The sequence below is a fragment of the Caloenas nicobarica genome, chromosome 21 (genome assembly GCF_036013445.1).
Source record: "Caloenas nicobarica isolate bCalNic1 chromosome 21, bCalNic1.hap1, whole genome shotgun sequence".
In the NCBI taxonomy this organism is placed as follows: domain Eukaryota; kingdom Metazoa; phylum Chordata; class Aves; order Columbiformes; family Columbidae; genus Caloenas; species Caloenas nicobarica.
In genome coordinates, this window is record NC_088265.1 from 2,667,596 (window position 1) to 2,684,662 (window position 17,067).

At 45.9% G+C, this 17,067-nt stretch overlaps 1 protein-coding gene across 2 annotated transcripts in view; it reads right to left on the reverse strand.

Moving 5' to 3' along the window:
• MAGI3 (membrane associated guanylate kinase, WW and PDZ domain containing 3) overlaps nucleotides 1-17,067 on the reverse strand; it is a 60,809-nt gene that overhangs the window by 5,236 nt on the left and 38,506 nt on the right. For both annotated transcript variants that reach the window (XM_065649705.1, XM_065649706.1), the window contains exons 9-19: nucleotides 16,483-16,671; nucleotides 14,599-15,207; nucleotides 13,541-13,572; nucleotides 11,580-11,733; nucleotides 10,931-11,022; nucleotides 8,832-9,024; nucleotides 7,438-7,623; nucleotides 4,226-4,411; nucleotides 1,461-1,563; nucleotides 1,234-1,360; nucleotides 722-865 (exon numbers count right to left, since the gene is read on the reverse strand). In XM_065649705.1, the coding sequence (XP_065505777.1) occupies nucleotides 722-865; nucleotides 1,234-1,360; nucleotides 1,461-1,563; nucleotides 4,226-4,411; nucleotides 7,438-7,623; nucleotides 8,832-9,024; nucleotides 10,931-11,022; nucleotides 11,580-11,733; nucleotides 13,541-13,572; nucleotides 14,599-15,207; nucleotides 16,483-16,671 (2,015 nt within the window). The remainder of the gene's footprint in view (nucleotides 1-721; nucleotides 866-1,233; nucleotides 1,361-1,460; nucleotides 1,564-4,225; nucleotides 4,412-7,437; nucleotides 7,624-8,831; nucleotides 9,025-10,930; nucleotides 11,023-11,579; nucleotides 11,734-13,540; nucleotides 13,573-14,598; nucleotides 15,208-16,482; nucleotides 16,672-17,067) is intronic.

Genomic DNA, 17,067 nt, shown 5'->3' on the forward strand with positions numbered 1-17,067 from the left:
ATTTGGCAATACATGGATCAGCCAATGGATGTCACTAGTGCATAAAATTAGCAGTTTAAAGACCGTCTGGGCTCTGTCAAATAAAGTGTCTCTGCCAAAGGAGGTCACGGGCTGGCTGCTCATCGGACGGGACAGGACGCAGTGACGTGCCGCCCGGCACGCTCAGCTGCCGCTAACTGGGTGAGAAATTCCTCTGTCCTGTTCCAGAACACGTCCAGAAAATGACACCGTTCTCCAGCTCAGGGGCGGGACAGTGAACGATGTGAAAACTGCGAATAAGCCGAGGCTGGGCCAGCAGCTCTGCGCCCCGAGCAGCTCTGCGCCCCGAGCTGCCGGGGACACGGCACAGGGCTGGGGACCCTGCTCCTCGGCCACCAGCACACCGCGGGGCATTGTACCCACCTATTTTGCTTTTACTACAACATTTGAAAGCGAATTCCTTAAACAAGCATAGGAATTAGCAGAATAATATTTGAAAAAAGTTAGGCTTATACCTTCAAACGCTGCACAGCAACAGCTCAATATACACACAAACATTCCCTACAAATCCGCTGACTTGGACAGTGATTCTCCTTCCTGCTCCGCTGGGCAATTTGTCCAAAAGTATCTCGAGTAACTGCTCTGCCCCCCGGGACCACACACAGTTTGTTGCCCCTATAGGTAAATTAATGCGTCAAAAAGCCGACTTGATCAACAAACTGATGAGAGCGGCCAAACTCACGTGGACTCTCCCGTCTTTGACAGCCGGCCCATCCTCAGCGAGCCGCAGGATGAATAAGCCCATGTTGTATTCCTTCCCTCCTCGGAGGCTGAATCCAAACCCGCGAGGGCCCCTTTCCAGCTCCACTGGGAAACAGCCAGGATTCTGTGCGGGAATCAGAGAAAAAAGAGATGAGGACTCGCAGGCAGATTTAAACGTGTCTTTTTCCGGAAAAATTCTTCACACACTTCTGTATTTTGAAAAACATGCAATCCATGATTTAAACTGAAATTGTCACTACTCATGAGTGTTTCTTTTCTAATTATGAGTATTCAACTATACTAAGGAGATAATAGAATTCAAGACATTAGCAAAAACACTTTGGTGCATTTTTATACACAGCTTTTCTACCCACATCTGCCAGGGAAATGTTTTATTGTTCTGCTTGTGAACACTGTGGCAATGCCGCTGTGCAGTGTCTTGATGGAGGAGTATTTTGGACGTCTCTGCAGCCTCTGGCTGGTCACCCGTACCTGGGAATGTCGGCTCCCAACAGCTGCAGCAACGCCACCATCGGGTTGTGTCAAGTGCTTGTGCTCAGGCCAGGAGAGTCTGTAACTATTGGAACCTTCTTTTCCAGCTTCACCTTCCGTAGTTCCCCTGCAAGGAGGTAAAAGGATGCGGATGTTACCTGGGAATTCGCCATCCCTCTGGTCAAGCTTTTCTAGCTGCTCCCAGTTCCTTTCGCCAAACCCAGTACCTGTCTGTGCTGGGAGCGCTGGGCTGTGCTGGTCCCAGCGGCCGGTGCTGCGGAGCTGGGCTCTGCCTGGCCGAGTTCGTTCCCGATGGAGGACCACGGTGTTCTAATAAATTCAAACAAAACCAACAGTCAGAGAGAGCTCCACAGAATCATTTGGGTTGGAAAAGCCCCTCAAGATCATCGAGTCCAACCACAACCCACCCCTGGCACTGCCCCACGTCCTGAGGACCTCATCTCCGCCTGTCCAACCCCTCCAGGGATGGTGACTCCAGCACTGCCCTGGGCAGCCTGTTCCAATGCCCCACAGCCTTTTCCATAAATACATTTTTCTTCCCAAATATCAAGCCAGGCACAGTCACCATCAGCGTCCTGCGGATGCCACCACTGCAGCATCCCAGGCTCGCCACAGCGTGAAGGGGATTTTCCCGGGTCTAACGCCAGGAACCCAAGGAATAAATTTTATTCTTACCTATGCTCCTTTTCCTTAGAAAAACACCACAATTTTAACAAAATGAGGCAGAAACAGAGGGGTTTTAGACCAAGAACCCCCACTAGAGATGTCCCAGTCCTCTCCCAGGCACATCACTTTACTGCATTTCTCACTTCAGAACAAACCAACCCACGTAAAATATACAAAACGCTTCAGCATCTTAAGGGAAGGAAAACACAATGCATATTATAACACTGAATTTCTCAGGAATGCAAAATCTCAGAAGGCCTTCACAGCACCGCTTGGTGCTGTTACTACAACGTGCCTTAAAGAGGTTTTTCTCTAGAAACGAAATGTCAACTTTTACTCCCGCTTTATACTCGGAGTTTTAATTTAGAAGCACAGGCAAGAAAAATGCCATCTGTTTGTACAGTTTCTCCAGCCTGCTCTCCTGTGTTTCCAGCTAATACGTGACAGAAGCTGACAGGGCTCCTGCTTTTGTGAAAAATGCTAAAGAATGGCTGCTGGCGCGTGAAGTGGAATTCATTTATTCGTATGAAAAGCAAAGATCACACGTCTGCGGGAGCTGGAGGGAGCGGGAAGGGGCACAACAAGGATCTCGGGGGACAGCGCTGAGGATGATGCATCGGGGAACAGAAAACGCTGCCAAGGTTTATGCTTCGTGATGCTGAACAGCTTCTGGTAAAACGGGCATTTTTGTCTTTGGAGGTGAATCCTGCATCACAAAATCCTTCACATCGGACTTTTCCCCCTCCCTCTCTTTGTTGATTCTCCTCAGTTTCTTGTTTTATTTCTACATTTTGGCTCCCAATCTGTAAATGTGGAAGTGGGAAAAGCTAAATTCTTACCCAGAGTCCAGCTCATGCATAAATAAGGGACAAAAATGTTGGATTCAGAAAGCTTATTTTGAAAACAAAGCTGATTAAGAGCTGCAGAGAAACGGATTTAATGCAACAAACTCAGACTTCAGTTGCATTATAAGCATTGCTCTGGGCAACTGCTTTGGGGAATGTCCCTTCAAAGCAGAATGAATTAGATTTGATAAAAAAGAAAATCTTAACAGAAAAATGGAAGTCTCTCTGCTTCAAGCATTAAAAGGAAAATAAAGTCTTTGAAATTCTGTATTATAGGCTGAGAGAGCATGTTAAATATTTGCAATGAATGTGAAATTAGAGAATGATCTGTTGGCTTTATTCACATTCTGGTTTTAGGTGTTTATTATTTAAAAGGTGAAGAAAACCAACTTTCTGACAAAATAACGATAGTGAGTTTAATTAAACCCACAAGCAACAATCCAGAAAAACGCAGTGGTGAGCAGGGTCAGGAAACAGCTTTTCTCTTCAAATGACTGGATTTTACATATTTATAGTGAACTGCCTGTGTAGGAACAATATCACACTGAGCACAATGTTGCATGGGAGCTTTCATTAAAAATACGGCCTCTCCAAAGAGGGGACGTCGCAGTCACAAATACTCACAAATAGTCACAAATATTGACGCGGCACTTACGCGTGGGGAATTCGCCAGCAGCCTCCAGGTTCCGCAGCAAAACCCCGTGCGCGGTTTTCATGGTGGGATGTCACCGTTTTTCAAAGGGTAGTTTTAGCAGACAGAACTACAGCATCTTTCTCCCTTACCCCAGGGATGCGGCATGAGGGAATTTGTGTGTTTTAACATGGCGGGAAGGAAAAACTCGGTAGCTAAATGGGGAGGACCTGGGGAGGTGGTGTCCCTGTGGCCTCAGAGCATCCGAGGGCACATCCCTCACCTGGGACATTGCTCCTGGCAGCCACCGCAGCAGCGAGGGATCATCCATGTACGAGGGCAGGAAGATTTTCTGTTTGACCATCATCCTATGTCAGCTGTAGGTCCCCCAGGAGAGGCCATTTCTCTTTGGTTGAGGAATACAAGGTCTGGACAGACCATGTTTCCCCGGGAGCATGATCCTCTCTCATGTTAGAAACCATGAGAACTTCTCTTACCCTGTGCTGTATTGTTACCGGAGTCATAAAATGGTTTGGGTTGGAAGGGACCTCAAAGGCCACATCATTCCAACCCCGCTGCCATGGGCAGGGACACCTTCCACTACCCCAGGTTACTTGTACTTCATTTTCCAGTACAACCACCTCAGCAGCTGCCTTTCTCTGCCCCACCTGCCTTCAGCTCTTCCAGAGCAAACGGCTGAGCTTCACTCTCATCTCCAAACACCTTAAAATCCTCCACTTTACGTGAATTAACTCCCAAAGTTACAAACGTCAGGCTCTGGCAGCGTGGCGGGGCACATCCACCCGCTGAGGCCGCGCTCCCTCCTCACCTTCCTCGGCCACCACCGTCAGGGTCACCACATTGCCCGCGTCCTTGATGAGCTGCACGATGCTGTCGTGCGAGAGCTCCACGATGGACTGGCCGTTCACCGCCGAGATGCGGTCCCCCACTTTGAGCTTCCCGCACTGGTCGGCTGGGCTCCCCTCTATAACTCGTCCGATCTTGTGAGGAATCACTAGGAAATCAAGAACAGACATGGCAACACAATTAATATCCGTATAAGCACCACCCAGGCCCAGAACTGCCACAGTCGGCCCACAGACCGCTCCTGCTCCGAAGCACGGCACTGGTAGCACAAGAAAAACCTGCAAATAACCAAATAACAAAAAACCCCTTCATTCTACTGAATGAACGAGAACAGCAACCCCTGACAGCACGGCCTTGTCACATACAAGGTGTTGTGCCTAAAGCAAAACATGGGAAGGAAATGGGTCACATCTGCAAAGGGATGAATAAGACCACGTCTCCCAGGAGCGCTTTGAAGCAGTTTGTTTTCTCGCTCCTAACGTGTTGTTTTCCATTCCCTGGGGCACCGCGTGGACTCAGAGACAGTTATGGACACTCGGTTTAACACAGTCGTGCGAAATCTGGACGCACGGGTTAATTCTTCCTCCTTACAACCAAAAAAATAAGCCCTAAACACACTTCAAAAGGAAATGAAACTTCTCCTACCAGGGACTGTCTTAGTAACCTGGTGAGCACCCCAGCAGCGACCTCAGCACAGCAAGTTGTGCAGATCAGCTCCGCACAGACACGGCCCCTGTTCCTGCTGAGATGAACGTGCACCTGGAATCATCGTCTTGAACTTTAGCGAGCTCTCCTGGCTTGTTTTCGTCATTTCAGCCCATGGTGACACTCTGCTCTGTATCCAGACTCTTCTGAGTTACTTTCCCGGAGGTGAACATGGATGCAGGAATGAGCAGAAGTTAAAAGGCAGAAGGAGGGAGGGATGCTCCGCTCCAGCACCTCTCCCAGCCCTGTGCTGGTGCTCGGGGAGAGATCTGGTTTTACGGTTTGCTGAGCCGGACGTCAGCACGGCAGATGGCACTCGGCAGCCAGCGAGATGCCATCGTGACGGCAGGAGCCGATCAAAACCTGGGGCAAGAGAGCGGCTCGCGGAGCTGCCTGCGTGCTGACGTGGCTTTGCCAGAGCGGATCCACGTTACGTCAAAGCGCATCAGTCAGCGTGCTTTCCCATGCATCTAAAACAGCCTTTCGTTCAGCTGGATGCCTGAAAGCATAGCGAAATTGGCTCCTGTCCTTCCCAGATCACTCATCGGGGCTCTTCTGTGCAGGAACCACTGCACCGCTCCTTGGTACCTCGTTCCCAAACACCTCTCCAGACTGACCTCCACACGTTCCATAAACGTTCCTCCTGGTACTTCATGTACAAGCCTGTTTGCATCTCCAATGGTTTGATGAATCCCTGTTTGCTGTAGCGGCTGCTCCCCCAAACACGCTCTCCTCTGAGGGATCGCAGAGGTGAGGAACATCATGCGCTTCTCAGGATTATCAGCTGGCTTTTCAAATCCACGACAGCACATCTGAAACCCTTTCACAGCATCCTCAGCCACCCAAGATTGAAAAGCGATCATGGATTGTTTTAATGAGCAGAAGTTACTGTGAAGTAACAGACATTGATGCCTCCTAGTATTCACCATGAGTTTAAATTTTAATTACACTTCCCTTAATAGACTGGGTTTTTAAGTATTACATAAACCTAAGAGCCAACTGTGAAGAGTACAGCACTGCAGGGCTGCAGCCTCAATTGCTGATTACTTGTTTTAAAATATCCTGGCTTTACAAGAACACAGGAGCTTCATGTTAAACCGCGGCACGGAAAAGTTCTGCACAACAGAGCCTGCGGATGCACCAGCGTCTCTTTTCCTGCGTGTCAGAAACAGCCCAGACCACAGGGCTTATGTTTCCAGCACTTGAATTGCTTTCAGTTGCCTTCCACTTTCAGTTCTAGTATCAAATAAACAGGGATTTGCAGCAGCTCCTCACACAAAATGTTGTGTGTAATAGTTATATTGTAGCAGAACACCAATATGTTCTAGAATAATTCTGTTTATAATATTTTTTCTTAATATCTGACTGACCAGACGACACACCGTCAACCCGTGGCCACTCTGACGTGGGACACGATCATCTGCGCAGCATCACGCATGGGGGGTGACATCTTGCTCTGTCGTTGCCATGGAAACGTGACAGCAGCTTCGTGCATGGACCACGGCCGCTGCACATCCCACCACTGCGCATCCCAGAGCAGCTGGCTTTAACATTCCTGAAAAGGTGCCATCTGAGCCAAGACTGCATCACACTCTAAATATATATCATATGAATTCAGCACGATGCTATTTAGAAACAGATTTTTTTTTTCTGTGCTCCTGCTGGTTTTTTATTGTGCAGTAAAATGAAGTGGAAAACAGAAGGAAGTGTCTGAGGCTCAATAAAAAAGAGATGAACTTGCAACGCTTCATTACGTCTGTCTGGAACCAGCTGAGAAAGTTTCAGAAGAGTGATTTACACTAAGAACTAAAGGAATTGAGTAAGGATCTCAGGAGTTACGTGTGTTTCAGTGTCAGAGAATTGAGTCTGTGGGTGAACACTCTGAGCTGGTTTGTGTTTCGAGGCCTGACACAGATAACCCAAACCTGACGGCCCAAGGGAATGAATCTCAGAAAGATGATCCTACTCGCCACCTCATGCACAAAACCGTTCAGTTGCCTTTCCTGGCACTGCAGGGGAGCAGCCGCCGCCAGCACAAGGAACAGAAACGCACCCGCTTGCGCCGAGCGGACCTGGTCCCGCGCGGGATCTTCCCATCGGCTGAGCTGGACTCCAGGGCTTCCTGCAAACAGCTTCTGCTCACACTACTTCTTTTTATTTTCCCTTTTAGCCTCGGTTATTTTGCCGTTTATCTTTACAACTATGCCTGAAGCCATGTCCATATATCAGAGCTATAACATCAGAGCGTGCTACTTTTTCATTTTGATGATCCTTCCAGACAAACGCCCTGCCTGACAGTAACAACTTCATTGTTTTCTTCCAAGTGCTGCGGTCTCTGTTTTCTCAGACCCCCAAAATAAGAAATTCTACCTGTTCGGGCAAGCCCCAGCCCTGCTCTCACACCGACACCGTGGTACAAGCACCGAACAGCGAGTGGCGGTGACCATGATGCCAGAACATGGCACTTACCACCAGGAGGAGGTTTGTTCTTTGAGGTGAGGATGACGAAGCCAAATCCTTCGTTCTCCTTCCGCTGCAGACGGACGTCATAGACCTCCGGGGATTGCTGGTTTGCAAGATCTGCTCGATTCGGTCGGGGAGAACCGTTCTGCGTCAGGACAGGCTGCGACTCCTCCTCCTCCGTTTGCTTTTCCCCTTGCAGGTAAGAGACAAACAACAAATAAGGCAAAAACAACACTGCTGATTTATCAAGCAACTACAGCAAAACCTGCATCTCAGTATCGGCGCCAGCATAAGGGAGCACTGGCTGCCTGGGACAGTAAGGGGTCAGTTTATTAACAATACAGTTTGGATCAAATGGAAATCAGATGGAGGATAAAGCCTTCAAAGGCCCAGGGTCCCACACAGGTGTGCGTATTTATGCAAGGAAAGCCCGTTGCACACAGCTTGACAGACTTGGCAGCGTGTACACAGACTTTGTCAGAGCGATCTGATACCTTTTTATAGTAAAAAAAGAAAAAAAAGAAAAAAAATTCAGGGCTTTTCTGCATACTACAAGATCTACAGCAGAGATCCAGCTACACACTGCAACTATTGCAATGTTAAGTGAGGAACAACTGTTTGCTTGGAACAACGGAAATGTTTTTCAAAAGGCAGTTTGAAGACTTAAGCCAGGTTTTCTTTTAGGAAACCCATAAAATTTTGGTCCCAAAGTAGTCCATCTACCGGAAGGCACCTTAAAGAAATGGAGAATTAATCTCAAAAGTACTTTTTCCTTTTTCTTGTATATACTCAGAATTAATGGTTGAATAACGCAATGGAAAAACAACATTGGTTGCTGATTGGAACAGGGGACCGTTCCCAGTTCTGAACCCCCTTTCCAGCTCTATCATTCACACGATCAGTGTCACTGAGTTAAGGACAATAATCTTCTGTCCACTGCCGATCTGGACGTTGATCTAAAACTGCAGAATCACCAGACGCTGCCCTGAGTCACCTCTGGTTTGAATGCACTTATTCCTGCCGCGCATAGATGCTGAAAGATTTGAGAGTACAGTATATTGTACAGAAAAGAGACTGTGTTATTACTTGATTTGTATAGCATTAGTGGCTGTTCTAACTAATACCTGCAAAAAGATTTGAAGAAAACGCCACTGCCATCATTACTTTCAGAGCCTTACCTGTGTGAGCTGTGCAAGCACCAAAGCATCACTTACTAAATTCTGCTTTTGTCCACCCACTCAGCATTATAGCTGACCCTCCTCAACCTCAGGCTGCTCAGCTCGAGTGCAATAACTGAGAAGTTTCAGAGCAGCTTTAGTTGACCCGATTACAAAACCCCAAGTGTTCCTTTAGCCAGACCTGCGCCCCGCAGGACCCTCTCAGGACAGACAGACACGTACCGCCAAAGAAGATCTTCCTGCGGACCGTGAGCAGCACCTGCCCGTTGCGAGCAGCGCTGGTCATCAAGTCCAAAACTTGCTTGTGCGACTTCCCTTTGACGGGGACTCCATCGATACACATCAGCTCGTCCGCAGCTCGCAGCCTGCCGTCCTTTTCTGCCGCTCCCAGCGGGATTATGGCTCCGATGTAGATCTGTCGGCAGAGCAGAGTCAGGGGGGTTGGATGGCAGAACGCGGATTCGGCAGAACATGGATTCACCAGAACTCGCCAGGGGCGGAATCCAGGTGAAACCAAACAGACGAGGGCTTTGGGGAAGATATTTTTAAAGATTATATGTCAATTCCAGCAGAAAGGTAACCAGCAAGCGCACTTTGCACACGCCGACTTGGTGGATACAATTTGGGGGCTCAAAGCATTCAGTAAATACTTAAAAGTTTTGGGGGTTTTTTAATCCTTATTTCCATGGATTCTGGAAGTATCACTATCTCCTGAGCGTATTTGTCAGTTTGTTAGAAAGCCCAGCTTTTGATATAAGCATACACTGTGTACTTATTGCATATATATGATTTCCCAGGCATTATTCAAATGAAAGCCTCTGTCATTCATTCTACTTACTTTATTTTTTTTCCTACCAAATCTAGGCCAGAGTGACTGGGGAAGAAGTAAAAGCTTTCGAAAGAACTCAAATTTCCTTCTGAAAAGCTGCTCAGACAGTTCCACGCTTGAAGTTTTTTCAGCGTGCAGCTTTTGGCGATAATTAATCTAAACAGCTGCACTCCTCTTATCAATTTTCTCTACCCCCACCTCATAAAGTGCTACTAAATATACCACGGATAAGAACACCACACACTCCTTCATGTGTTAGAATCGCATTCGAGTTAAATGGAAGATTAAGATAATTATGGCCGGTAGTTTTTGGAAGTGAAGCCATGTGGGCAGATCATCCGCACGCAGCATTCCTGCCATTAGCTTGGACTTACCACCGGCTACGGCTGCTATGGAAACAAAACACCACGAATGCTAGAAAGTGCAACAGAAGTAAAATTCTTTGGTTTTGTTCTTCTTTTAAGGAGAAAAAACAGAAAAGGATAGAAAAAAAAGGCTGAAAAAATCCCGTATTCCTTAACTGCAATCAGAAAACTGTATCTGTTCCAAAAGCTTTTCCTCTTAAGTTGGCAGCTGAGGGAATGGCCCCTGACATATGGTACAAGTCTTAGCACTTCTTCCCAGAGAGAAATTTTTGCCTTTTTGGAAATAGAGGAGTCTCCTAAAGCCTGATGTCAGAGGAACTGATTGCCCAGGGGTTTCTGCACTGGCATTTGCCTGTATTCCTCCTCCTGTGCAAACACCAGAGCTACATTTTGACACCAGTTACAATGCAAAATACCACTTGCAGAAGGCAGCCAGTCTTAACAGGCTCCGCTTCAAGGCCTTCATGAAAATCCTGAAGTGCCATACTCTGTATTTTCTGAGATGAGAGGGAAAAACACAAGGCAAATAAAAGCCTGGAAGAGCGCACTGGAAAGGCTGCGCTTGTCTCCTTGAGATGAATCCACCAGAAACCGCGCTGACTCACAGAACCAAACGCATTTTTGAAAATTTGGTGGGAGAGATGGGGGAAAAGTCGTACAAGACAAGCCCAAATGTTGCCTTGTTTCACTGGGCTGCATCCAAAGAGCGGCCTGACCACGTTCTGGGAGGGAACAGCAGCTCCTTTCCAGCCGCCTGCTCCCCGGACGAGCATTTTGTGCCAAGAACACAGTGGGGATCAAGTGGCAATGGGCAAAGTGCTCCTGAGACACAGCAACAAGCACAGAAACACCATCAGCGTTATCAGCCTGGCAGAGAAAACCGCTGCCAAAGACAGACTCAAGATAACGGAGAGGGCACGGGAACCTTGCAGATTAAAGTCAGCCACGAAGAGGAAGAAAAGAAAGGCAACCTGAACCAATTCTTCACCTTTACAGGCAGTTACTGATCAATTTTGACATTGCTGAACTGTTTAGAATGAGAGGGAAATCAGGACGACAGAGTAGGAATTATTCTAACAGCAATACCGTAAGATAACACGTAGGCAACCATAAACTGCTTCACTTACAGGCTGGTCTGGTCCATCCCCTCCGAGCACCCGGAAACCAAAGCCCGACTCTTGTTTTCGGAGGAAAACATCCAAATCTCTTGTGTTTGGAGCTAAGACAAAGCAACATTTCAAAACATGTAAGGAGCTATCTTAGATTATTGAAAGATTATGTTTTTGTGGCACAGTCTAACTCTTCCTATTGACGGAACACAGTCACTAGAAACAGAGTAAATAACTCAGTGATGTCCTCTTTCCAAAACGGAAAAATAAATTTTCAAGAAAAGGCTGAAAAAGGATAGGATGGATTGACGAATGCCAGAGGAGAAACCATGGCTGCATTCGTATGGTGGGGCAGGATCAAATCTGGTCTGTAATACACATCAGAGCTACCTTCTGGAAAATCCAAAATGGTCAGATCTGCTTCAGTTTGCTTCAGAACTAGATCATCCTTGAGACCACTTCTATGATTAACTGTTTTACCATAAATATGGCTGAAGGATATTGTACTTTTTTTAAAGGAGTATTTCTGTATGGATTACGCATTTCTTGAAATGTTTTATTTACAGGAGCTTAGCAGACTCGGTAGTTGCAGTGGTTTTATCACACACAACAAATAAAAAAATTCCTTCACAACTGCATATTTCCAAGTTGAAGCTGAAATACTCACGTTTGTCCTCATACATAGTCTTAGACTTCAGGTAGACTTCGGAAGGGTCTAGTTTGGGAGTGCCTGGTCGCACAGCAGTGGGTGGGAACGGCATCGGCTGCGGGATGGGGTCACCAAGAGCTTCCAAACTCCCCGAACTGTCCTGCTTGTCCTTCTGCAACACAGCCCACCCCACAAAACCCAAGTTCAATCAAAAGCGCAACTGAACTTGCGTACTTGTGCACACAAAGACAATAAATATCATGTGGAGGTGAAACGTAGGGCAAAACGAGGGAACAGGGGAATAATATTAGACCTCGAGGTAGCTTTTCCGGTAGGTACGTGTCTGACTGCACTGAAGTCGTCCTCACATGCCACAGATTTCTACTGAAGACTGGGCTTAGATAGGGGGTTTGGAGTGACCGATGTCAGTATTTGCATTTTCCTCTTATGATCCGATAGCTGCAACACACCTAATAGTATTTCACAAAGGACGCCAAGCGTGCTTGTGGTCTCCCACCCTGATTTCCAATCGCTTACGCACTCAAGTAACTCTAAATACTTATTCTGGGCTGAAACCCAATCCAGAAAACTGGAACACGGTAGCCTGCATGTGTCTGTGCACGTTAAACGAAAGCACAAGCAGAACAGACCTAGAGATGGCCTTTTATGAAGAGCAGAAGAAAAACCCCCAGGGGGTTCAGCAGTTTGACACTTCTTGCATGTTTATAAACACAAGAACTTGGCCTTTTTAACTGAATTATTTTGCCACGCTGCTTAATGCCACTGAACATCGAGTGCTCTGTGGAAAATCGCTACTGCACGTGTGCTCGAATGCCAGTCCCTGAGTCCAAAGTATTTTTAGCCTGCACAGAGCACAGTGACACGGGAGCTGCGCTGACCAGGCTCCTGTCCTCAAACCACTGAGATTTACGCAGATTTATTTAGCGTTGGCAGCTGGACGCTTGCAAGGAGTGGAATCCGCAGATCTTACGGCGTGCGGTTTCAAGCACGCTGAACTTGCGTGCTCAGGGTATCCTGCTGGAACATGGCTTCAGTACTCAAACAGCAAGACAAGGACAGAAAAAGAAGCCACGTCTACATTTGGTAACGGGGTTTTCCTAAAATGAAATAATTCGTTCTGTACAAGAAACATTTTTAAAGAAACAGCTCTGTTCACTGACTAGCCGAATTCGTAAGAGAAGCGCTCATGACAAAAAGATGCGTTACTATCAGCATTAGCAAGCCAGAGCGTATTTGATTAAGCCCAGGATTCTTTACTGAGCTAATATATATTAAAGATACTCCAAAAGATCGAATTTCCAAGAATATTGAGTATCAAGCTGGAAATGTACAGCTACACAGAGACTACCTGAAAATATGGATTTAAAGATAAGCAAGCACTGGGAGTACTAACCTGTTCATTAATTCTATGCCAGGACTGAGAAGTATCGAAGTATCATAAACTTCCTTTAGAAATCCCATTTCACTAATGCGGGTAATCGGCAATGAAAAAAAAAATACATACTGTATTTGTTTTCCCTTTAGTGGGTACTCTGACAGCAGTTACTCAAGACAATGAATTTGGGCCAGCTAAGTAGACGTGGTTTTGCTAAATCATCTTGCAGATGACCAGAGGGACTAAAATCCAGAGATGAGATTACAAAGGCAGGTCAAAGTGGGCACACAGTGGTTTTAAGTATAGTGTAAAGAAAGGAAATAATGATAGCACTTAAGCAGCAACGTCGTATTTAAAATCATGACAAATCAACAATACTACACCTCTTGTCATACAAGATCTTTGCCACGTTCTTGATTCTTCAGTGGTAAGAAGAGAGAGATCCATCACCTCCATTAAACAACTCAAAAAACTCAAAGGAATCTTTTGTGTTAAGTACACCATATTAATGAGGCTGTTTTGCAACCAAAAATCCCTGAATATTCTCCATAGAAACACATCTAAACACATGGCTGATACTCACCCCTTTGGTAGTTTTAGTAGGTGAAGGTGGACCTGAAGGAAACACAATGTAGAAAGCAATTTCAGTACTTGATCACCAAAAGTTTAAACAGCATTAAGGCAACACAATCAGCGCCTCCTAGGTTGAAAATAATAACTGCTCATTCAATCTTCTTTTAAATGGCAAAGTGAATGTTCACTTGACCAAAACCAGCACTTCAGAGAGGTCTCCGATTAGAATTGCCAGCTGTGCAACAACGAAAAACCATCTATTTCTCTTTTTGTTAGACACCGGTCAACCAAAACACACATCAGTTCATTGGATATGGAGACTTTGTGAATTTCTGTAGAGGAATTTCACTTGCTACCAAAGAAAACTAATTATCTCCTTCACTGATTAAGGAATAGTAGCATTTATACAGAAAAAGACCTGGAGATTTTTGCACATGTCAGTGACTGCTTGAAGTGACACTCAGGGCTACAATAGAAGCTTAAAGGGACACTAAGCAGCCACGTGTCGCTTCGCAATTCATTCAGCTCTGTCTGGCAAATGCACACGATCTACCAGTCAGTTTTTGAGGAGAAGATGCGTCCTGGTCTGTGACTGACGGTCAATGAAGAGGTATAAATAGGCAAATGCAAAAATGAGAATTTTTCAGGTATTTCCAGGGATCAGCTCCGCCTTCACTGCTGATGCTTCTTCCCAGCTCCTGTAACCACCCGTCCACTGCAGCTGCACTTACTGGAACACATTTAAAGAGCCTCAGCAAACCCCATCCATCATACGCTTTGTATTATGCTAGAGACCACATTTCTGCTCTAGCACTCCCCAGGCACTTGGAAGAGACAGTCCATAAACATATCATCATAAAATTTTGGAAAAAAAAAAAAACAAACCCTAGCAACATGTTCTCACCCAAAATACTCAGGGGTATAAATTAAACATAGAACATAATGGCTCAGAGACATAATAAACGGCTACTTAGCTGCCAAGACTGGACACGATTTAGATACCACACTTAAAAGGGAATTTTAAAAAGCACATAACCGTGTACGACAACTGTAAATTTACGTATGTACCTCCTCTTACAATGAGCAGCGGCACCTCTGCTCCTACTGGAAACTGCTTCAGCACCTCCACCACCTGCAGGTGTGTCAAGCTCTGTACGTTCTGATGGCAAATCTCCTTGATCACGTCCCCCTTCTGAAGGCCTTGGCACCACTGGCTGTCTAAAATCATCTTCACCTTCTGTCCCGTGGGACTGTCTGCAATGGCAAACCCAAAGCCTTTAGGGCCTTTGACCAGGGGAATGGTGACCAGCTCGGGCTGGGAGCCTCCGGAAGACGCAAGGGAGATCCTCTGCTCAGTCATGTCCATGGAAGGGCCGTTCAGGCGACCGTTGACCAACATAGGGCCCATTTTTCCATTCTGGTCCAACACAACTGTTCCTGCTATTAGATCTTGGCTGGTGACACAAACGTCTCCTTTGGTCACAGGCGGTCCGTTGATAAGAGGTGTGGCTGTCACTATATCCACCACGGGGTCTTCGTTGTCCTCGGGAAGAGGATAACCACGACACAAAGTCATGCTCACGTACTGGTTGACGGGAACGAGCTGAAACATCTGGACAACATCCGCATGGGTATGGCCAAGGACGCAGCTTCCGTTTATGTCTACAATGACATCACCTGTTGCAAAAGAAAGTTCAACAGCGTCAAAAACAGGAATGAAACCACCCACACCTGTCTGGTGTTGCTCTGAGCCTCAGAACAAAAGCCCAACTGGAGGGAATCGCCGTCCAGTCTTCAAAACTAACACCACAGGGTGGCTGGGCTATTACCTCTTGGCTATCTGTTGCCAAAAAGCATAAAGGATTTCCTCGTTGCATTGATTCTATTTCATCTCAGAACACAGTGTGCTAAATATATAAAGTTTAATCTGCAGCAGATTTTAAAAACGATACTGTAGAGCCACAGGAGATGAAGCAGTGCACGCACAACACTGCGAGCAGATGTCTTCTACTTTAATTCATATTGTAAGCATCCTAAACTCAATCCAGAATAAATCGGATTTTTTTTTTGGGGGGGGGTCCTACGTTTATTTTAGGACTGGCTGAACTTAAGATAGGATTGCACCCACACACGTTCTGCACTCTTGCCACACATGGCTAAGGATCTATTTTCAAAATGAAGTGGCAGTAGGCTTCAGATCCTGAAACCTCGTTTCATAATTTGCATTATTTTGATCATGAAACTTTGCATCTACAATACAACACTCCCAGCAAGCAAACGGTCTTATCACTTAAATGCCGGGGCATCAGTAAACCGGGAATTCTCTTGTTACAAGAATAACAGGAACAGATACGCATCTTTTCATTCCAGCGTGTGTGCGCCACAATACAATGCGGCAGGACCATCTCCATGTTTACACAGGAGGAAAATGAACCACATACAAACGAGTTCAAACAATAGGCCAACAACAAAGCAGGAAATTGTTTCATTTCACAACTAAATAGCATTAAATCATCAAAAGCATGAACTCTTCTTATCTGAAGAGTGAGAGAGCCTACATGATATGTAAAGAAGCATTTTGCCTTTTCTAGTATGTAAGCTACATGTTACAGTAAGCTTATAGTTGACTTAAATAAATGTATAATAACAACGAAAAAGTGTGCAATTCTTCATGGATTGCAGGTACTTTCATCCCTCCTTTCCTCACTTGGCCAGTTCACGCAGCTTTGCTCGCTCATTCCTGCTGCAGGTTTTTTGCAAAACAGTAGATCTGCACCTAGAACATTGCTGCTTTTCCTTTTCAGCCACTGCTCTGCATAGGTCTTCCACAAATACGAAAATTATTTCATTTAGTGAGGTGCTTCTATTCAGAGTCAGCGGACGGAGCCATCGAGCCTCCCGTGCCTCTAAGAGCACCACAGGAAATGGAAGTTTAGAGAAATAATACTTGACCTGGTGCGATTCTCCCATCTTGTGCAGCAGGTCCATCTTTTAACACATTCTTCACCTGGAGAAACTCATCAGGTCTGTCCCCTCCAATGATTGTAAAGCCAAATCCCATCGTACTTTTTTTCAGCGACGTCCGTATAAGGGCTCCTGTGAGCTGGGACGGATCTCTAGTGAAGACAGACTTCTCCAGTCCTTTTGAATTATGGAATACAGAGACATGAAGGTAGGAAACCAGAATTAGTTTTGGTAAGGTTTTTGTTTGGTTTTAAGGTGTCATAAAGGTTAATGATTTGTCTGGTTAACCTCTGCAACGCTGTTATGGAGTGAAGCAAACAAGACACTGTTACACTCATTTTACAGCTGAGTTAAGTGAATTGGAAACACCAGGAGTGTTGTAGTACAGATTTTGACAGAGCTGGAATTAAAGCTCCCACCTCCAGTTCCCAGTTTTACACTCTAACCCTTGAATACCAAGCTTAAAGTAGATCAAAAGCATAAAATTCAAGGTGTGGTTTTATCTGCATCTTCCAGCTGGCTCTTCTAACTCTCCATATATTCAAAAGCTGCTTATGACAACCAGCTTCAAAC